Here is a 23,978-nt window from a genome sequence, read left to right as displayed (position 1 = left end):
AGTATTAGAAAAATAGACCAAAAGTAAAAATCTTAACTTTGACCACTGAACCATGAAAATGAGGTCAAGGTCAGATGAAACCTGTCAGCTAGACTTGTACACCTTACAATCATTCCATACATCAAATATAGTAGACCTATTGCATATAGTATAAGAAAAACAGACCAAAACACAAAACTTAACTATAACCACTGAACCATAAAAATGAGGTCAAGGTCAGATGACACCTGCCAGTTGGACATGTACTCCTTACAGTCCTTCCATACACCGAATATACTAGACCTATTGCTTATAGTATCTGAGATATGGACTTGACCACGAAAACTTAACCTTGTTCACTGATCCATGAAATGAGGTCGAGGTCAAGTTAAAACGGTCTAATAAAAGAGAATTTAACATTACAAAGAATCTGAACTTTTTTTTCAAGTAGTCACTGAACCATGAAAATGAGGTCAAGGACATTAACATGTGACTGACGGAAAGTTCGTAACATGAGGCATCTATATACAAAGTATGAAGCATCTAGGTCTTCTACCTTCTAAAATATAAAGCTTTTAAGAAGTGAGCTAACACCTCCGTAGCCGCCGTAGCGCCGCCGGATCACTATCCCTATGTCAAGCTTTCTGCAACAAAAGTTGCAGGCTCGACAAAAACTGCAGTAGAGTATTATGACAATACAGATTTGAATTGATATCAGTGAAACAGATTTTTAATTCTAGCCAACTTATTCTAAGCATCTTAAATTGATAGGTGAGGTCCCTCATGGGGGGGGGGGGGTTCCTAGTAATCACATAATCACCATTTTTTTGCCAATATAATCACATAATCATTAAATATTTGCTTATCTTTAGTAATCAAATAATCATAAACTAAAAATACAGTCCTAGGTAATCAAATAATCATGAAATATTTGGCTTAATAATCAAATAATCATTAAAAAAACGGCCAAGTAATCACATAATCAAAAACCCCATGAGGGCCCTCATAGCTTGCTGTTGTATGCATTTTCTGATTATCTTGATCTTTTTATCTGACCAGATATATGCCTTTCCATTATAGTTTTCAAGATTAAAGGCAAAACATAATTATAAATAATGGTCATTGAAGAGCAAGAACTCAAATAAAGAATCATATGTGCATCTTTTCCTATATTGCCTAAAGATATATGTAGAACTTGATATGCCTATCATAAAGATATATGTAGAACTTGATATGCCTATCATAAAGATATATGTAGGACTTGATATGCCTATCATAAAGATATATGTAGAACTTGATATGCCTATCATAAAGATATATGTAGAACTTGATATGCCTATCATAAAGATATATGTAGGACTTGATATTCCTATCATAAAGATATATGTAGGACTTGATATGCCTATCATAAAGATATATGTAGAACTTGATATGCCTATCATAAAGATATATGTAGAACTTGATATGCCTATCATAAAGATATATGTAGAACTTGATATGCCTATCATAAAGATATATGTAGAACTTGATATGCCTATCATAAAGATATATGTAGGACTTGATATGCCTATCATAAAGATATGTGTAGGACTTGATATGCCTATCATAAAGATATATGTAGAACTTGATATGCCTATCATAAAGATATATGTAGGACTTGATATTCCTATCATAAAGATATATGTAGAACTTGATATGCCTATCATAAAGATATATGTAGAACTTGATATGCCTATCATAAAGATATATGTAGGACTTGATATGCCTATCATAAAGATATATGTAGGACTTGATATGCCTATCATTTTTACTGTTTTACCTTCTATCTATGATAATTAAGACAACAACGTAAAACAAGTTCGTAAATATGTTAATCAAAGGGCAATAACTTCATTTAGGAGTTGACTGCCAATTTGGACCAGGTGACTTATTTGTAATTATTGTCTGGCTGATCATTTTTAAACTCCAACAAGAAGTGGTCTTACAGTTTTGATGAAAATGGACATTATTTGGATCTTAAAATTATGAAAATTCTGTCTTATTTACTCCATTAGTAGTGGTTCTAAGATAAATAGACAAAACTTTGCAGCTGGAATCATTAGACACATTTTTAAAACTAGTTAAGTTAAATTTAGCTTAGTAGTTTCAGTTAATTGACAAAGACAAGTGATGGGAAAATCTCACATGGACCTGTGGGACTGGTGAAATAAAAAATGTGTAATCTTATTCATTAATTGAAGAGAGACTTTAGGGTGAAAGTTCCCAGTAATACTTGTGCAACTAAGTGTCTTTATAGGGTTAGTGCTTACAATTACATCGAATAAGGTATACTAACTACTGGTCAGCCATCAGGATGCTTATTTTATCTCATTTGTCAAATTTAACAATATAAAAATGATCCAAGTACATTTTTTTTAAAACATCAATTAATATCCTTCTTACCTTTCTGTAATAAAACAATGCTTTTTAATTAAGGTTAAAAATGTGTGTCACTAATTTCATATAAATATTTTGGAGGTTTTAATTCCAAACAAATTTTTCATTGAAAATCAAACTTACATATCAGTGTGAATTCCCCATATAATGGCAATTCTAACACCCTGTTATATCTGATTACAACAAAAGCACATCACCTGCAGGAACAGATTATGAAAAGCTAAAGGAATAAATTTTCTTACAGAATCAATTTTTAAAACCTCCCACACTATACCAAAACTTCCACAATAACCTGTCTCAGTAAACAAGATTGAAAGTAATCTATATATAGATTACTAAAAATAAACATAGTTACATATAGAACCAGGTCAAGAAATTCCTTAGCATCAGCTTTCTGTTTGAATGAATCTAATCTGATACAGATCACTTAACATCTAATAGGAAGTGGCCCTCAATCTACCCATTGAATATAGAAATAATTTACCTGTAATACATATATTGTAAAAATACAGGTAGTTAGCTCAATTTAACTTCATAAAATGTAGTATCACAATTCCACAAGATGATCAAGTGAGATATTTAAAACAAAAACTTTATACCTGGCCAAGTGATATTATAACTGATTAAATCTGTTGTCCAAACTAAATGAAAATTTGGCTTACCAGACATGTCAGCTTTCATCATTAGATGTCCTGTCAATGCTGTAATCACTATCATAACACTTTCTTTAAATTAATTTCTCAGTAAACAGTGACACGTTAATAATCAGACACACCTCACAGACCAATTGAATATAAGCCATTCATTTCCAAATAAGTCTTTTGTCGTTGTGTGATGGGGTAATAAACACCTTTCTATATGTTCAATTTCTCAATTCTTAATAAGTTCTCTTGTTCTAATCCACACAGGTAAACTAGACTTATATTATCACTTTAAGTCAATTATAAGAAATATAAGATGATCTCTTGAATGTCATTAAAAGTTTGATTTCTATATAATTTCTATGCCCTTTATGTATTGTCTTTGTATGAATGATAAAAACATCTTGTGTATAAAATTGTTGCACTGAGTCATAAAATTTTGTTTGCTGGCCCAATTCATTAAAATCAACGCTCATAAACTCACTATCAATATTCTTAACTTTTACCTGTGATGAATAGATTAAAAAAGATAGAGAAATGAAAATTCATTGCCGGCCTATCAAAGCATTATAAAATTTAAACAATGGCGATCATAGGTATCCCTCGGCAACTAACGTACCTGTTTTCATGAAGAGGATTTCCTATTTGACTCCTAGACGAATAAAATGTCTTTTCATATAATGAGAACTTTTGAGATTACAAATTGATTTAAGAAATTTGTTAGCTCTGCCAAACAAAAGAATTGAGCTCTCTTGTAAACAAAATGTATGCATTCATTTAAGGAATATTTCAATACAAATTTATATTCGTATGTTTACACAAAGTTTTCCAATCAGCCAACTTTTGTTCCACAAAACATCATAGTATTGTTCTCATATTTGATTGGAAAATTTTGTTATTCTTTGGTCTACCTTTAACTTCTTTGTTTCTTCAAAGTGAAATTCATAATGACTTTTGTCTTTAGGAGAACTTCAAACTATATTTGTATTTGGACTTTAGTTGGACTAAAGTTTCTACATAATGCTGACAATTAAATATTAAATAATTATTGTGAAAACAGGAATACTTGTTATAAAACAAAACAAACAAATTCAAAATTAACCCTTCCATAAGAATGAATAAGGCTAAATGTATTTAACAAACATTAAACGTCAGTGATACAATAACTTTTTAGGCTGTCAATATATTTTTTTGCAGAATCTAAACTTTTATAAAATTTTAAATTTCAAACATTTGCTTTGTTAATTTGATGCAGATAATTTAAAAATAAAAGAATACAAGAATGTGTCCATATTACACAGATCCGCTCTATCATTTTCTATGTTCAGTGGACTGTGAAATTAGAGTCAAAACTGTAATTAGGCATTAAAATTAGAAAGATCATATCATAGGGAATATGTGTACTAAAATTGGACTTCAACTTCATCCACAACTATCTTGACCAAAAACTTTAACCTGAAGTGGGATAGACTGATGGGCAAACAGATGCACAGTTCGAAAAAACATAATGCCCCTATATTATAGCTAAGTTAGTCAGATTTTCTACCCCAGGAATAGAATACATTCACTGTATTTGGCAAATCCTTTTAGAATTTTGACTCCTCTAGTATTTTGTTTGGCTTTTATAACTTTTTGATTCTACTGTCAATGATAAGACTTTCATAGACAAAATGCATGTCTAGCTTTCAAAAATTTAATACTGGCACATATATCTAGTATGAGCTTGCCACATCAACTTCCCTCAATAACTAAAATCACCATGAACACTAATATATTAAAAAATAGATTTACAGTTTCAGAAGGTTTTGGAACATGATATATTAATATATATATATATATATTTGTTTTATCATATTCTGTTTACTGAATGATAAAAATAAAAATGAAATGCTGGTTGTAAGCATTTTATGGAGGAAAAAAAAAACACTTTATGAAAAAAATCAGTAAGCTTTGTTCTAAAAAGATAAAAAATACAATTCGGACTGCTTATTTGGTGAATAATGGTATTAACAGTATTACAATAAATATCACTTGCCTTCTTCATCAAACTTGATTTGGTCTTCTTCACTTTCATTGTATTCAACAACTTGAAAAATTTCTCCAGGGTCAATGTCCGTCACACCTTGTTCTTTCATCTGTAGCTGTTTGATCTGTTCGTTGTGTAGATGTTTCATAGCCCGTACATGCTGGATCATGTTAAGCTTGGCTCTTGTTGAAAAGTTACACAGAGTGCAGTGGTAATATTTGGATTTGCTTTTAATTTTGCTTTCTCCCAGCTGCAAGAAATGGAAAAGCTGAGAATTCTTCTCATGCCTAGGATTCCCAGAATGGATTTGTAACTTATGAATACTATTTGTGTAGTAGTCACAAGAATTGCATCGTACCTGAACTGGATTGCTTACATTGAGATACTTGAGTCGCCATTCATTATTAGAACCTCCCTCTTTGATGTGATTAACAAGCTGCAATCGTTGCAAATGTTTATCAGTTTTACAGTGTAGTTGGAAGTTGGCTTTTAAGTTAGTCTTATAGGAGCACAGATTACATATATATGTACCTTGTGATATAGATATTGTCTCAGACTCTCTTTGCTTAGTGCGATCGACTTGTAAATGCTGATGAAGAGATTCAAGTGAATCAGTTACATATAAATTGCAAACACAACAATTATAGAGTCTAAAACTGTCAGGAGTTTGTGGATCAAATGAAACACCAACGCCTCCATTCTCCTTCCTCAGATCCATTGGAATTTCTCCATATGAGCTGGGAACAGCATTCCCATAGAGAGATTGCTCTATATTAAATGGCATGTTAGAGGCTGGAATACTGCTAGGATAGCCTGTTATGAAAGCTGGGTCATTCTGAAGTAACATCAGTTGATTCATCTGTTGAATATGCATGTCCCGTTGCATGTGCTTCATGTTCTGCTGTAGTACCATCATATTATGCGTATGTTTTTCACTTGTCATGTGAATGCGTAGATTTCGTGCAACATTGGTTTCGTAATTACAGACATCACACCTCCATGTAGGTTTAGGTTTGTTGTTTTTCTTCAGTTGTGCATCATTGATGGATGGTAATGATTGCTGTTGTGGGGTCTGTTCCTGTACTTGCTGTTGAGATTGCTGTTGTTGCTGTTGTTGTTGTAGTTGCTGTTGTTGAGGAGGGGCTTGTAGTTTCAGTTCCCCACCTCCATTTGCCAAATCCTGAACATTGTTTAAATGTTTATCAGACTGCATATGAATACTGAGATTGCCTTTCGTTGTTGTGGAGTAATTGCAAACCTCACATCTGTAAGGCTTGTAGCCACATGAGTAACTCTCCCCTCTGGCTAATCGTGGATGAGCCTGGTTTGATAGACAGTATATACATTGCTGGTCGCCTTCTGGATGTTTCTCTTTCATATGAATTTCCAGTGTTTCTTGATACTTGTAATGCCAATTACATTTTGGACATTTTAAAGTCTTACATGAATTACGTGAATGCATCATAGTCATGTGACCTCCTAATGACTGAGATGATCCTAGAATCATATCACATTTTGGACATTCAACGCCCTGAACACGACCCTGTGGATGCTCATCACAGATACCAAGAAATAATGTAGAGTTTGTAATGGGTGACATTGATGGCACAGGGGAGGAAGCACTAGGTGAATCTAATTGTCGACTTAGCTTTGAGCGAAGATTACTTGTTAGATTCTCAATTGCTGTCGATGATAAAGATGATGATACTGGAGACATGGATGAATGAACACAGGTAGTAATGCTTGAAGCACCATAGTGGTATGGCATGGAACTGCCCTGAGACATGTCGGAATTCTCTGATTTTGAAACAGAATTCAAGACAAGAGCATCTGATAGCTTTGGTTTGGAATGTACGAAACTGACTTTGGTATTGTCATTCAGTGATGACTTAAAAGAGTTTGGCAATGTTACACTTTCTGACAAAAGCATGTCTCTTCCAGTAGTAGGATTTTTAAGTGCTTTTGGCTTTAAGAATGACATCAATGGCTCTTTCTTTGTGCCGACACATTGTATGATGGCTGATGAATTTTTACGTAACATTACTCTCTTTTCATCTTCATTCAATATCATAGAATGTTCAGAAACAGCATGAGCCATAAAAGACTTACGGTATCCAAATGACAATTTACAAATGAAACACATCAGAATTGGCTTAGTAGGAACATTTGTTAAGTCCTGACTTTCTTCAGAGGTAGATAGACTATCACCATCAGTCTTGGTCGACTTTTCATCATTTTCACTTTTGCCAGAGCGCATATCATACACTTTATAACTAAACATCATCGGTGCCTGAGACAAATATTCTCGTGAAGGATCATAGCTTGGATTTCTAGGAACAAAAATGGCATTGGCAATTTGTGGCAAAGCTGGGACTTGAGAGACAGTGTCACTTCCTTTCTTATCAACAATTAATTCTCGCTGATTAGAAACTCCAATTAAAGAGTCAAGGTCACTCAGACTAGAATCACCATCCTCTAGAATATATGCAGATCCATCTGGATTATAAACAATTCGTCCATCAAAACTCTCCCCTTCACTTAATTCGCTAGCATTACTAGGTGTTCGACAATATTCTCGAATCATGTTACTTTTATTTGACCCATCTAGTTTTGTACATTTATGATCAAGAAATTGCTGTAGTGATGGAAAGTCTGTGTTACAATCATCACAAATGATTGGTTCATCATCATCATCCTCTTGTTCGGACATTTCCTCTTCCATATTATTCAATTCTTTATTCCCTGTGATAGGTGTCTCCATTTTTGGGGATGTTTTGCAGATCGATAATGGTGATGGTAGCCTGTTGAAGCTTGGACCTGAACCTGATTTCTCAAGATCACTGTGCTTGTTAACATTGAAGAGTCTAACTGGTTCAGATTCTTGGTCCAAGCAAAACTTTTGAGGTGATCCCTTCATACCCACGAATGAGTTAGGGGTAGAGGAAAGTACTAGAGTCATGTCAGGTCCACAATGGCTTCCTGGGGGTGTCAGGGGTTCAAAGTCCATTCTAATATGGCCTTCCTCATCTCTTACTCTGAACTACATCATGGTTGAAACCTGAAAATAGATTTTTTTAAAAATATTCAGGATATAATAATCAATCTTAAATTTCAATTTTAATTGAATTGCATCTGTTAGAAACTTTGTACCTATCAAAATGCAAAAAAAAAAGAAAAATGGAGACAAATAATACATAAAACAATTAAAAAAATCAAATTTAAATAATTACAAAACCTACACTGTTTTAAGCTAAGTTCCATTATAGCTCCTTTCTTTAGTATCTGTAAAATGAATAAATGTTCTAATGGTCTTTTGTTTAATTAAATTTTATATCAACTATTTTTACTTATAAAATAGATATAAATTTTAGTATTTATCTGGTGCAATTAAATAATCAATACCTACATTTCAAAAGCTGGCATTAAAAGATTACTCAAGAGTTTAGTATACATATAAACTTTTATTTATGCTTATCTGAAAAATTTATTGAAGCAATTTAAATTTAAATCCAGGAAAAATCTGTGTCATCTTATATAAGGTATATCTTCTGAATCATTATCATTTTCAAATTGTTTATGCAGAAAGTTAAAATGCTAGCATTAATGTTATTATTTAAGAAAATTATATAAGAAAATAGCATACACATTTCACCTGCATCATCAACAAATGTAAACATCTTTCTTTTATAACAATGATAGAAAAGTTATTGTTTACCTGAAAAATGCAACAATTCAATTTTAAAAAATCCACATTAATTTAAAAAAAATCTTTTTTCTAGTCCGTTGGATGGTATGGAAGTTTGTCACCTTTAGCCGATGATGGTCATGGTTTACCTGTACAACCTGAGGGCAATATAGCACCTGACCTCTATCATATCCTGTCCTTCTTATTGTCTGCTTCAAGGCCCAAACAGGTCCTTAATTAGTGACCTCCAGTAATAAATTAATTAATGTCAGAATGGTTCCTCTGAGGTTCATTGAAGGGACATTGTCTTTTTCGAAAACAGACAAGGAAGGTCTAATACACAAATTATAAGCAAACTTTGAACTTTGATTGATGTTCAGAATTGTGAATACTTGATGGAAAATAGCACATGGTTAATTATTAAAGGAAATAAACAAATATAAACTGTGGGAAAAATTACAAATTTTAAAATTAATTATGTGATAGATTTTATGAGTTGATTATATCCCATTTATAACTACTTAAAGCTGACTACAGTTAGATTTATACAAGTACTTGCAATAAAACCAACCAAATGAGAAAAGTTATAAAGCTTAATTATCAAGGTATTACTTCATTTGTTTGTGGACAAATTGTGTAAAGGTACTTATCTTATCAAAAACTTTAAACCTTAAAGACATAATAGAAGTTAAATACAACCTTTTCCTGTGTTGGTTGGGGAGGGAAAAGGGGGGTGGGGGTGGTGGCACTAATTATGTAATGTATGGAAGGGATGAGTTGCTGGAATAGGTTATTATTTCCAGCTTCATGATATGGGATTATATTAGGAGAAATTATGATGATATTTATAAGTAAAAAGTCAGATGTTTTTCCAAATCTGTTGATCTCTCAATGAAAAAGCATTATCATGATAACTAGCGCTACATTTTTGTCAAAATATTTATATAATAAGGAATATCTTAAATATTCAAAATATATGAAGGGTAGGGTACAGGCTGTCTCAGTTGCTCATTGCTACCACAAAAGGATCATAGTTCCCCTTTCTGGATAATTTTTAAAGTTCTTGGGTAAAAATATTGCTCTGTGCTTAAATTCAGTCATTGACCTGCAAAGTTGCAGGTGTGTCCAGTATATTATAACATTTTCAAGTACTTAAAGAAAAAATCAAAAAGCTATTCTATTTAAATAAACAAGAAATATAAACTATCTGTCATAATGCGCTCCCCTTAAAAATCCTTAAAAAAAATAGGAAAAAAAAAATCCCCAAAAACTCCCCCTTTTCCATTCCCTTGAAGCAATTACAGCTAAACTCAACCCCATAATTAGCGGTCTCTAAAAACACTGCAAAGGACCTCCTTTGTGCACAAAAGAGCACAAAGGAGCACTAAGGACCACAAAGAAGTTTGATACGGGCACAAAGGACCTGAAATTCCCTTTAAAGCATAAAAATATTATGAATCCTGAAGAAAAATGTTAAAATTTTTAAATAGTTTCAATAAAAATTGCGATTTTTATAATGTACGATTTGGTGTTATGACTGGTATCATTTGGAACCGACTTTATATCCGGTCTATGTGAAAGGGCCTGTGTAACACTTATCAATTCAAAGTTTTAAAAAGTTTTGAAATTTTAATTTAGATCTTTAGAATTTTGAATAAAGTTTTAAAAATCTAAAAATTCAATATTATGTTAAAGTTTTGAAATTTTGAAATTCTAATCAAATAATAAAAATATTAAAATACTGAATATCGTTTTTAAATCTGATAGTATAGAAATTTAATCAAACTTTTTTAAAATACTAAACCAAAAGTGCAATTTAAAAAATTTCATTTTTTGAAAATTAGATTTTAAAAATTTTGATTTAAATATCAAAAAAAGAAAAGGGGCGAAAAGAGGGGTACCTGCAATCTGCGAAACAAAATAACAGCGGAGAGAAACGAAACAAAATGAAATGAAAACATACTGATGTATAATGTGTATGGAAGCATTAGTTAGCACAAAAGAGGGACGAAAGATACCAAAGGGACAGTCAAAGGACAACAAATGAGTTTGATAAGTGCTCAAGGGAACTGAAATTGTTCAAAGTATTGCATGGGGGAAAGTGATTTCTTTCGAAAAGATGTGTATTTAATTGAAATATATTTGAAAAAAAAGAAAACTTCAGACATATGCACAATTATAAAATACCAGTTTTCTAAATACAGATTTTACAAGCGGCGATCAAATACATGGTCTATTGAAGTTTAAAAAAAAAAGAGAAAATTTTTATAGATAGAATAAAAAAATCAGAGAGTTCTTCATTGAAACATTCAAAGCTGTACAAATACAACATGATAATTCACTCTCAATACAACTACTTTGTGTTGTGGTGAATAAAAATTTATGAAACAAAGTGTGTATTGAAATTTCTAAAAAACGGATTGAAATTCAAAATTCATACCAATTTTCTACATTTAGAATAAATCTCATACTGTTCCCTTGTGTCTTAGAAACGTTTTTGATAAAGCAATTTAAGAACCGTCAAGTAATAAAATTTCTGAACATACTTTGTTTTTTGTGCAGAATAAAATTTTATAAAACAAAGTGTATGTTGAAATTGATGTAATACGGATTGACAAATTCAAACTAATTTTCTACCTTTAGAATTATTGCCATACCGTTCCCTTTGTGCCTTTAGAAATGTTTTCGTCATAGCAATACATATTACCATAGATAAGAAGACAAGCTGATGATGAAATACGAGACACAAAAAACCCAGAAACATCGGTATCCTTACATAATTTTCGAAGTTTTGGTAAAGCCTCTTATTTTAAAGAATATAACAACAAGAAAATATTAAGAATAATAATTTACTTTTATTTATCAATAGTATCTTATCAAAATTATCTAAAAATATCACATTCATGAGCTATCACATAGCCTGGATATAAAATCGGTTCCTAACCAATACCGGTGATAATACAAAATCTTACATTATAAAAATCGCAATTTTTTTTGAAATTATTCATTTTTTTTTTTCATTTTTCTTCAGGATTCATAACATTTTTATGCTTTAAAGGGAATTTTAGGTCCTTTGTGGTATTTTTGGCTCTCACCCACCTCCCCTTTTGAATCTTTTTTGGTGAACACTTTTCGCAGAGAGAGACTGGGGAATCACGCATGCGTGGTGGGAGTCGATATACCTGAGCGCTTTATTGATATTTTAAAGCGCGATCAGCGGTGTGAATACTAATTAGGGGGAGATAATCCTTTGCGGTATTTTTGGAGACCCCATAATTAGTACTATTTCAGAGAGATCCATACACTTAAACACAATTTATTATCTGGAAACTAGAAAAATGTTAATTTTTGGCCCCTAATTCCTGTATGTTTGGAAAATTACCCCAAACCCCTTTGTGGTACAATTTCAGGAGATCCATACACACAAACACACAAGTTATTGTCCTGAAACTACAAAAATGCTTGTTTTTGGTCCTTTTTTCTAAACTGTTTGTAAAAATTAACCCCCAATATTAATCCAACCTTCCTTTGTGGTATTGAACCTTTTAGTAAATTTTCATAGAGATACATTTACTTAAAACTAAAGTTATTGTACGGAAACCAAACGTGTCTTCGGACAACAATTCAGACACAGATGACATCATAGCATTAACAAACCAAAAAATATTTTAATCGGTCAAATAAAAACAAACCGGATGAGGCCTAATATGTGCATAATATATGGACACAGACAAATTAAATGATAAAAAAAATAATAAATACCTCCATAGAAGTTACAAATAACTTTCCCAAATTCATTTTTAAGATAATGTTTCAGTAAATACCAGTCAAAAAGAATGTAATAGTTTATAATACCTTTGAAAAATGCAGCTACAATTAAAACAGGTAGAAAAAGGTTTACTTTCCCACAGACTAATCAGTTAATTCCGACATATGAAAGGTCACACAATTAAACAGATAATATGGTCATCTGAATGTGGACCCCCAGGTGCTTCAGGTGTAATTCGGAGATAATTCTAGTTAAGATATTAACACAGAACAATTGTCTTTTTGTCATAAGAGAAGATTAGTTCATTGTGACACTAATGTTGCTCTGAGCAGGTCTTAATTTTAAAGATCCATAAAACTGATAATTAAGAGCTGTTTGACCTATTTCAAAATTCCTTAAGCTGGACACCTTATTTAGATCAAACATGTAATCATATTATAGACATCCATGTGGTTCAAATCTTTTTAAACTGTAATAACTTGTTCAAAGTTTTACTTAAACTACGAGATATACAAAAATTCAAATGTATGATTTTTTTTGTTCAATCATTAATGAAAGTGAAATAGAGAAATAATAATTTGCTTTTATCAGCTAAAATGGTTCAATTTTGTCAAATTAAGCTAATAAACATTGAAAATGACTTATTCACTTGCAAGTGAAAGTGAATAATTCGACCTCATTAAAGTCAACATTGAATTGACAGTGAAACAAAGGTAAATAATTTTATTAACTGATTCGATCCACACAAAATTATTCTTTTAAAGGTAAAAACAACAATAAACATAAATTTTTAATCTATAATACAAAATTTAATAGACCTATAAAAATCTAATTGCACTAGTTGCTTAATCTATTTATATTTATGTTTATGTTTACATCGCTTATATGGTCATAGAAGGTCAACTCAATAATTATTTGGATGGCGTCTTTGCTAAATTTCAAACAAAAAGAAGTTGCATCTTATTGAGACCATGTCCTGTAAATTGTTTATTTCATACTTTTGATAGTTTGGAAAAATGTTTTACATTGTTATAAATAAAATATGAGAATTTGAGTCATATCTGTGAACATGAATTTGACAGCTAGTGCCCCTTTAATAAATAATTTTTAGTGTGTACATTTTACCTTAATTGTTTTCTAAGTCAACAAATAACGCAAATATAAGTAAATACGTGAAATCTTAAATAGGTTGCATGTGTGTGAATGATTTCAACAAGGATTTTTATACTTATACTTGAATTAATAGTGTAAATTTCTTCAAAACCAGTTTTAAATATAAAAATGAAGAAGAAACTTCTGAGCTCTCCAGTAAAATATTAACACTTTGCTCTAACTTTCAACTTTCATATGATAAACTTTCACAAAAATTACCTTTGAATAATTAGAAATATTTGTTCTTGTCCAAAATAAATAATAAATGATGGACAAATTGATAAAGTAAAACAAATTCACGAGGTTCTTGGTAACAGTGAAAAAGTTGATAATTGTTTCGCTGTGCCTTAAGCTGGTTATTCTAATATTACATAACTAAACAATAAACTGTTAACTATTTTCTGTCTACCTGTATAGTTAGGTAATTAACAAGTTTCTGTCATCAGAGTTTTACACACCTAGCTTCACACCTTCTCTCATAGTCACAACTTAATTTGTAAATCAATATTTAATTAGCAACACTATGCCATATTATTTCATTGCAGAATAATTACGAAAAATTATCATCCAATAATATATGGTCCGAGAACACAATTAATTCGTAGTGCATTTCTTTTAGAACATAAATGAAAATTAAAAAAATCCCACCTGTGCTTTCTCAATGAAACTTTTACAGTGTGTTGTACTACTTTTGGGACAAATTATATCAAAGTTATAGAAAACTTCATCGTCTCTAACTCAAAATATGGACAATTTTATCTTTAGGGCATCTTGAAATCTTTTGAAAGCTTCTGAAGTGCCATTTTTCAACCTTTTTCACCTGGACCATATCCCTACTTTCCTTTAAAAATTCGGGACCCAAATTTTTTTACAGTGTAATTTCACCCCCCTACTTACAATTTGAGGCATTAAACATGGAGAAATAAATTTGGAAGGGGTATAAAAAGTAATGGCAAGTAACCCACTGTTAACACTAGGGACTATATTCGTGAACAACGAAAATCAAGGGACGACAATTGTGGTCTCAAACCTAATAGGATAGAAAGAGTTGACAAATCTTAAAAAAACTTGGTATGACCAAAGCCTAATAAATTATAACACTGCTTGCAAAGTTTCATAACAATATGATATATATTAAAGACAATATGTTCAATTCTATACTCATCTTTGCGTGTTAAATTTTGACGTTAAAATTGAAAAATTTCAACTATCAACATGTTGGGCTTTAAAAATTAAAATATTGCAAAAAACTTCCTTTTAAATGCCTTAATATATCATTTATTATGTACTTAAAGCAATAGAGTACTCATTTGATTTATCAGACTTAGCATAATTATTCAAAAGTCAAATTTATATCAGCCTCACTGGCCTAAAAATTGAGGTTTTTCAATGAAAGTGGGCCTTACATGAAGATGTAATATTTTCCAGCAATTTTAAATTTGTGAAGCTTTTTGGTTATAAATAATCCTTACATATGTATTGAATGTACTTTAAATGGAAAGAAAAGTTACAAATAACATATTATATTAGTTTCAAAGGGTCTTAAGCCAAGTAAGACTGGAAAAAAATAAAGGTCAATTTAGGCCGTGCCACATATTTACATTAAAAAATGCATATTGAGGCTATAAGAAATAAAAAATTGTGTCTTTTTTTATCATTTCTATACTCATGTGACATGACACAATAAATCTGAGCACAAAAAGGCTCTTGCAATTAACCTTTCTTGCAGACAGTATGGTCTGATACAAAGATTTTTGGCTTTTTAGTGAAAAACTTGAATGCAATTTTAGTATCAACAGGCTTATATTTAAACCTCTTGCTATCCTACAGAAGAAAAGAAAGATATAATGTGAAATGAAACAGGTACAATAGGCATTGTAAAGTGCTTTTGGTACTAATTTAGTGAGGTCTTAATTGTGGACTTCAAATTTTCTGTACCAAGAACCCCACTTTTGACTTCATCCAAACAGGGCCTTAGACAAGGGTCATTTATACAACACATTTTGCACATATTGTCTGAGATAATCTTCTTTTCTGTAGATTCTGAGTTCATAAACAAGTAAAAGAACTAGATAAAGGCATAGAAACACAAGTATTGACACATGAAACCCTGTCAGATAGAAAGTCAGTATGCCATGTATGCATCAATATTGAAAAAGCCTTAAAATGCCTATTTTGACCATAAAATGCCAAAATTGGTCATTTTTGCAGAAATTCTATAGAATAAAAGTTTAAATCCTTTAGTTTCATGCTATTTGACAAATTGACACCACCAAATCATTTAGGGAAGTTACCAAAGTACAGATTCTATATTTACAGACTTCACCTCTTAGGTCCGAGAACACAATTAATTCGTAGTGCATTTCTTTTAGAACATAAATGAAAATTTTAAAAATCCCACCTGCGCTTCCTCAATGAAACTTTTACAGTGTGTTGTACTACTTTTGGGACAAATTATATCAAAATTATAGAAAACTTCATCGTCTCTAACTCAAAATATGGACAATTTTATCTTTAGGGCGTCTTGAAATCTTTTGACAGCTTTCGAAGTGCCATTTTCAACCTTTTTCACCTGGGCCAAATCACTACTTTCTTTTAAAATTCGGGACCCAAATTTTTTTACAGTGTAATTTCACCCTCCTACTTATAATTTGAGGCATTAAACATGGAGAAATAAATTAAGAAGGGGTATAAAAAGTAATGGCAAGTAACCCACTGTTAACACTAGGGACTATATTCGTGAACAACGAAAATCAAGGGACGACAATTGTGGTCTCGGACCATATAAACTAGAGGCTCTAAAGAGCCTGTGTCGCTCACCTTGGTCTTATGCATATCATAAACTAAGGACACAGATGGATTCATGACAAAATTGTGTTTTGGTGATGGTGATGTGTTTGTAGATCTTACTTTACTGAACATTCTTTCTGCTTACAATAATCTCTAGCTATAATGAACCTATGAATCTATTCCAGTAGTTAACATATTTTGTAAAATTTAACAAAATTTACAAGTCTTATGAAAATTGTTAAAAATTGACTATAAAGGGCAATAACTCCTTAAGGGGTTAATTGACCATTTTGATCATGTTGACTTATTTATAGGTCTTACTTTGCTGTAAATTATTGATCTTTACAGTTTATCTCTATCTATAATAATATTCAAGATAATAACCAAAAGTTGCAAAATTTTCTTAAAATTACCAATTCAGGGACAGCAACCCAACAACAGGTAAACTGATTGGTCTGAAAATTGCAGAGCAGATAGACCTTGACCTAACAAACAAATTTGTCTTGTCAGATTTGTTCTAAATGATTTGATTTCTGAGATTTTAGTCAAAAACTGCATTTTACCATATGTACTTTTTTAGCCATGTCAGCCATCTTGGTTCGCAGGCGGTCATCGGACACATTTTTAAACTACATACCCTAATGATGATTGTGGACAAGATTGGTTAAATTTGTTTTAGTGGTTTCAGACAAGAAAATTTTTGTAAAAGATTACAAAAATTTACAAAAATTGACTATATTTAAGGGCAATAACTCATTAAGGGGGTCAACTGACCATTTTGGTCATTTTGAATTTTTTGTAGATCTTACTTTGCTGAACATTATTGCTGTTTACAGATTATCTTTGTCTTTAATAAAATTCAAGATAATAACCCAAAACGGCAAAAATTCCTTAAAATTACCAATTCAGGGGCAGCAACCCAACAATGAGTTATACAATTCATCTGAAAATTTAGGGTAGATAGATCTTGAACTGATATACAATTTTACCCCGCTTCAGATTTGCTCTGAATGCTTTGGTTTTTGAAATATAAGCCAAAATCTACATTTTCCCCCTATGTTCTATATTTAGCCATAGCAGCCATCTTGGTTGGTTGGCCGGGTCAATGGACACATTTTTTAAAATAGATACCCAATGATGGTTGTGGTTAAGTTTGGATAAATTTGGCCGAGTAGTTTCAGAGGAGAAGATTTTTGTAAAAGTTAACGACGCCAGACGCCAAGGGCCAGGTGAGCTAAAATACAATTGTTGACACAGAGATATGTCTTGCCATCATGCAATTTTGACATTTAATAAGTGATGCCCTTTAAAATTACATAAACTCAAACTTTGAAAACAATTTAAAAGTTTCAAAGTCCATGGAAATGAGATGTGCCAATGTTAAGACAACTTTAATAATACCAACTATCATAATGGCCTCCTGATAGTAGTTTCCAATCTGAACAAATATATTGTTGAAGCCACAGCAAACAGCATGCCTAAGTTTCAATTTACCCTGTTCACGGAGGTGCCAGAAAAATAGTATATTTTGTTGAATTAAGAAAGGAAAACCAACAATCTTAGTTAATTAAGATTGGAGTCAATTGCCTGCCTTGATACAGATTTGAACTCATGACCTCAGTATTGACAGGCTTGTGATACAGAAGTTTGAACTTAAGGTGGTACCTAACACTACAGGGAGATAACTCTATAAAGTTACGTAAACGTTTTAATTACGTTGTGTTGTAAAAGGAATATAAAGCTTCTCAATGATTGAAATTGATGTTTGTCAAACTGCTATATAAGCAGTGTAACTTTTCTGACAAAACTGTTGGTTTCAAATTTTTGAAATTTTTATAGTTTTGTTAAAGGGTTAAAGTAAATACTTTGACAAAATTTTATGAAAATTAAACGAGCCAAATTTATTTTAGTGAAAGTGTTGGGTACCACCTTAACTTAGACTACTCCTGCATTTATTTGATGACAAGAATTAAACAGGTTTGTTTGTTTTTACAATTTCAATTCTGATATTATTACATTAAACAACTAGTACATTACCAATTCACACTTTCATGCTATAATTTCAAGGGTGCTAGGATAGTCATTTTTGAGTACTTGCATACAGTACCATTTGTATTGACACTCATTTAAACACTTTTCTGATGTTTGACTATTATAAATCAGTTGTGTGCATGATTTCAATATCTTATTTGTTCATATATTGGTCTGTAAAATGATATACTTCAAAATAGCAGTTGAAAATGCATAAAAGTGTCCTGCTTGGCATGCTATTCTACTTGAGTGGTTGTTGATGCATTTGTCAGTCAATGGTATAATGACTGTTTATGCATTTGAATGTGTTAATGGTGTCCTGCTTGGCAGATAGTGTTAATGTATTTATTTGTTAATGATATCCTACTTGACAGGATTTTTGTTTTTGAATTTGTCTGTTAATGATTTCCTGCTTTATAGTGATAATTATGCCTTTGTCTGTTTAGTTATATCATTATTTTCATGTTAACTGAATCATGCTTGGCAGAAGTTTATGCATTTTTATGTTAATCACATTTTGTTTGACAGTGTACATTAATCTGTTAATGATATAATCTTTTAATGATATCATGCTTGCCAATGTTTATTTTTTACATTAATCTGTTACTGATATCATGCTTGTCAATGTTTTTTTTTTTAAATGAATCTGTTAATGATATCATGCTTGTCAATGATAATTGTTTAAATTAATCTGTAAATGATATCATGCTTGACAGGTTCTTTCTGCATTATTCTGTAAATGAATGCTGCTTGATATTAGTTGCATTTGTCTGTTATGGGGAAAGCTAATGCATTTGTTTGTTTGAATCATAATAAATGCTTGTTATGATATCTGTTTATATATTTGTAGAACTAGAACAAAAGATTCTTCACCCATACTGATTATAACAAGAACATCACTGATTCAAAAGTTACTGACTGGGTGACTCTATCATGAAATAGAGCCCAGTCGATGTAATCTTACTTACAGAAATGGAAGTTCATTTTCTTTTCACTGTCTCTTTACTTTTGTTTGAGATTCAAGTAGAATTAAGAATGGTGTGTTTACAATACTATAACTGGAATGGCAAATGGTATAGGTTAAAGGAGGTCTTTGGAATGGCATATATTATAATATGGTACGTGTTAATGCAGGTGTAAGGTATGGCACTCATACCACAGCTTGTTATATCTATAGAGTTTAAAAAGCCTCACACACTGGAATGACATATGGTAAAATACTGTACAGATAAATGTAATAAGGTGCAAGACATAAGGGCAAATTATAAAATACCCCTCCCCCCAAAAAAAATCAAAAAAATCAAGATCATACCAGTACTGCAATGGCTTTTATCTCATTTTCATTTTGTTCTACATGTTTGAGTATTTGACTTTTATAACTTTGAAAAATATGATTGACAGTTGTAAAAGCAGAGTTGACAAGAGCACTGGTTACCATTCAGTTTACCAAAAGAGGAAAAAAATCACTAGAACTATGGGACACTTCTACAGTAATTAAATTCCTTGATATGATAAGTAAATTGTTTTTCACAATGTTACATATGATAACCCATGATAAGAGTTATCTGAGTGTATCAGTAAAATGGCTTCTATCCCAGCAAGTAGGAGATGGTAAAATCATTAATCTGGTTAATCAAGCCACTGTGATGTTGATAATATGTCATTTTCTATGATTCCTATAACAATATTTTTCTTGACTCTGACATCTCAACAATAATTAGTTCTGCTAGAATACTTTATAAATAAATTACCTTAGAATTTCAAATCTACTGATTGGGATAATAAGAGGCTACACCAGGGGATATCAAACAATTTTATCTTAATTGAGAAGTACACAAATAATCTATCTTTTTCTTCTTTTTTTTCAATTTTGCTAAAATAATCAGAATGATATACTTGCAATTCTGTAAACAATTAACCAGGGAATTATATAATCTTTAATGTATAATGAATTTACAGAATTACTTCCCTTTGAACAATCAAACAATGCAGAAACAGGTTTCATAATCAAAATGGATAAAGAATTTCAACTAGCTGTTTAATAAAATACAACAATTCCCCTCAACTAAATTTACTAGATTCTTTAAAAATATATCTATAATCATAGTTCAGTTTTACTTAGTTTTGTACAGAAACAGAAACAAATCAAAGTGAATCGTGATCTTCATCCTATTTCTTAGTTATCTCCCTTTCTTGGCCAATATAGTTGACCTTACCATATCCTACAAGTTAGATATGTCTGTGAAGCAATTAAGAAGAAATATGAGTTATGGATTCTGTCTATTCTAAATTATAAAAGTCTGAAAACTTATCTAGTTCTCAGCAGGCTCCTGTCAGAGAGAAAATCCATCACCTGTGTCTGGACATAATTAAGTTAATTAAATTAGCAAAATTATCAGAACTGAGTCTGTCACTTCCTGTTTACATTAAATGCTGCTGATGAAATTAACACTATTACAAAGGGAAATCTACGACCAATGACTGAATGACCCTTCTTTAACTTTCCTTGTCCAGACATAACAAGAAAATCTTAAATGTATATTTCTTCTAGCCTTCAGCTTGCCACTTTAATTAAGTTTGACTGAAACTTGTAAACAAGCGCCAGTGCAGATTACTTTTAACCTTAATTAAACTATGTTCTGTATAATGAGAGGGTACATATGTTAGATTAGATTTATTAATTACAACAGTAAATCTTATAAGTTATGGCACTTGAAACACATTCCCAGTCTTCTATTCTGCTAAATGATATGCATGGGAAAATAATTGGAGAATCTGAGCCATGGAAATACATTTGTAATAAATAAATGCAGTACATTAAGGACATTTCAGGACACATGGAATACATGTACTCTCAGTAGTTTACATGGAATACATGTACTCTCAGTAGTTTACATGGAATACATGTACTCTCAGTAGTTTACATGGAATACATGTACTCTCAGTATTTTACTAGAAAATGGAATATTTCGTTTGCAACTTTTCCTTCTTGATGCAACGTTTTTTCATTGGAATATGTTCAATAAATGTAAAACGAATTGCCTACTAAAACTGATTCATAGCCAGAAATTAGTAGTGGTTTTGCTAATTAATATTCATAATATGTAAATGAGAATTGTACCACGTGATAGTAGTTTGAACTAGACTGGCTTGATAGGCCTGATATCATTAAAATCTTTAAAACACGGATATTATAAGTTGCCCGTCACAGAGTCCTTATTTACAATCACTTTGATATTTCCGAAAAGTTGTCAGACGGTCAAAATCAAAACAATGAACGAGAATTTAGTGAATTTTTCGTGCTTTCGAGAGTTTATTCTTCTTGAAATAGTGACATTTTAAGTTTACGTGGGAACCTTGAGTTCAACGACTACACATACAAGGTTTGGACTTGCTTATTCTTTGGAAATTCAAGTTTCAAATTTAACCCTGGCAACCTGTTTTTGTAATGACCTTGTAAGCCAATTTTCAACACGAAGTTTGCAAATTTGACATTTCAGCCATTTTAGCCTGTAACACTGCAATGTTAAAAGCCTCTCGCATCGATTTTTAAAATAGCTCAGGAACATGTATTTTTGCAAAAACAGTCATTATGTTTCTTTTAAATGGTGTATATTGTTGTGTATATTCATTTTCTGCCCCAGCAGCCTGTCTTATTGATCACTTAAATTAAAATTAAAACAGACATTTTTTCAAAATTTCCTATCATTTTAATGTAATTTCCGTGACCCGTATCCGATTTCTTTAGTATAATATTCAAATAAGCAAAGTGGCATTGATTTCTGGATATTTTATTTTACATGTAAAACAATACATAGATACATGTATATTTTAACAAATTGTGGCATTCCATTTTCCTGAAAGAGTTTTTGATCCAAGGAAAAATTGTTTTCTGCAAATCTGCAATTAGTTTTCCATAGATTTATTGTGAATCAAATATGAACATAAAAAAGATTCAAAATATTTTTTTACTTTTTGGGGATTTAAAAAAGATCAACATTTGTTATTTTGTGTGTCACTAAAAATTTAAGTGAGTTGTCATAGTAACTGGAATCTGAAGAGCTACAATTAAGATGCAAACATATAAACAGAAAATAGTGAAAACAAGCATTCTGTGAGTATTGCATGGCAAAACATAGTCCCCTTCCAGTTAAAAATACATTGTAGTCATAAATAGAACACAATATTAACTATAACTTGTCATGGTGGAAACTACATAATATAAAAAAACAACCTAACACTAAATTCTTCTAACAATTTACCAAAGAAAAGGGGGGGGGGGGGAATCCAAAATCATTTATCTAAATACCATATGTCTTTCACAAATATTTAAACAAAAAATGAATTATTGCCTTTTGAACAGAAATCTAGTGATTATAAATAAATATTTCATCAAAAATTTAGAGAACGTTAAAAACATAGTTATTTCTTTTTGAACAGAAATTTAGTAATTAATAAGTATTTCAATAAAAAAATAATTCTATGGAAAGGGCTTGAACTAAACAAAAAGATAAGCTTAAATCGTGAAAATCAAACTTGACCTGTCACTTTTCATGATAAAACAATACACCAAATATCAAATAAAATAATCTTCAGGCATGAAGGAAAAAAGACAGATAGACAGACGGACAGAGTGCATTCTACGGTAGGGGGCTTATAAAATAAACAAACAGTAGTGGTGTAAATATGATTATAACAAAACAGCCAATAGGTTTGTAGGTATTAATCATTTTTTATGTTTACATCGCTTATGTGGTCATAGAAGGTCAACTCGAATATTAACTAGATGGCATCTTGGCTAAAATTCATGAAAAAAGGAAGCTTCATCTTATTGAGACCATGTCTTGTCAATTGTTTTATTGTATACTTTTGATTAATTGGATTTTTTTTTACACACATATTGTTATAAATAAAATATGAAAAGTTTGTTGAAGTTCTTTTGGTGACTTTCCATGCATAGTCAGGCTTATTTGTGTTGTTGAGTTGCTGTCTTATTGACCTTTACTCAACATATCTATTTAATTCATTTTCACACTACAAGTATACCTGTATGTTTCAGCTGTTTCAACATTTTATCTAAATATGACAGGCATTTTTTCTAAATTTTATTACAAATCTTTGCCAGACAAAGCTTATAAATGACAAACATTAATAACACCAAAAGTTTCTTGTCATGAAAATTGTTCCACTTTAATTAGACTAAATATCTTGTTTGTCCTTCCTCAAAAACAGAATCTTTTGTTCACATGTTTAAAAAGACGGTTATTTGATTAAGTTTAAATTGTAGTGCTCTTAATGAGATCGACAGGATTAATTTCCTCAAATATAAATCATATTTGACGACAAAATAAAGGAAATTCATTAAGATTACTGCCTTGCATTTAAACATATTATAACCATTCTAGATGTATTCGGAACAAAAGCAACTGTCATCTGTATTCACATTGGCGATTTGATCTTATAGATTTT

At 31.1% G+C, this 23,978-nt stretch overlaps 1 protein-coding gene and 1 long non-coding RNA gene across 9 annotated transcripts in view; both read right to left on the bottom strand.

The window, feature by feature from the left end:
* LOC134721339 (zinc finger homeobox protein 3-like) overlaps positions 1–23,978 on the bottom strand; it is a 215,612-nt gene that overhangs the window by 30,193 nt on the left and 161,441 nt on the right. For 5 of the 8 annotated variants that reach the window (XM_063584272.1, XM_063584277.1, XM_063584273.1 and 2 more), the window contains one exon: positions 5,092–8,140. In XM_063584272.1, coding sequence (XP_063440342.1) covers positions 5,092–8,089 — 2,998 coding nt within the window. In that variant the 5' untranslated portion in view covers positions 8,090–8,140. Of the gene's footprint in view, positions 1–5,091; positions 8,141–8,797; positions 8,928–12,529; positions 12,585–12,622; positions 12,741–23,978 lie in introns of those variants that run through there. The other 3 variants (XM_063584279.1, XM_063584280.1, XM_063584278.1) reach the window with 3 other exon arrangements.
* Positions 1–23,978, bottom strand: part of LOC134721341 (uncharacterized) — a 142,893-nt gene that overhangs the window by 95,139 nt on the left and 23,776 nt on the right. The gene's annotated exons all lie outside the window — the stretch shown is intronic.

The sequence above is a fragment of the Mytilus trossulus genome, chromosome 6 (genome assembly GCF_036588685.1).
Source record: "Mytilus trossulus isolate FHL-02 chromosome 6, PNRI_Mtr1.1.1.hap1, whole genome shotgun sequence".
Taxonomy (NCBI): Eukaryota; Metazoa; Mollusca; class Bivalvia; order Mytilida; family Mytilidae; genus Mytilus; species Mytilus trossulus.
This window is presented reverse-complemented; position numbering and strand designations above follow the sequence as displayed.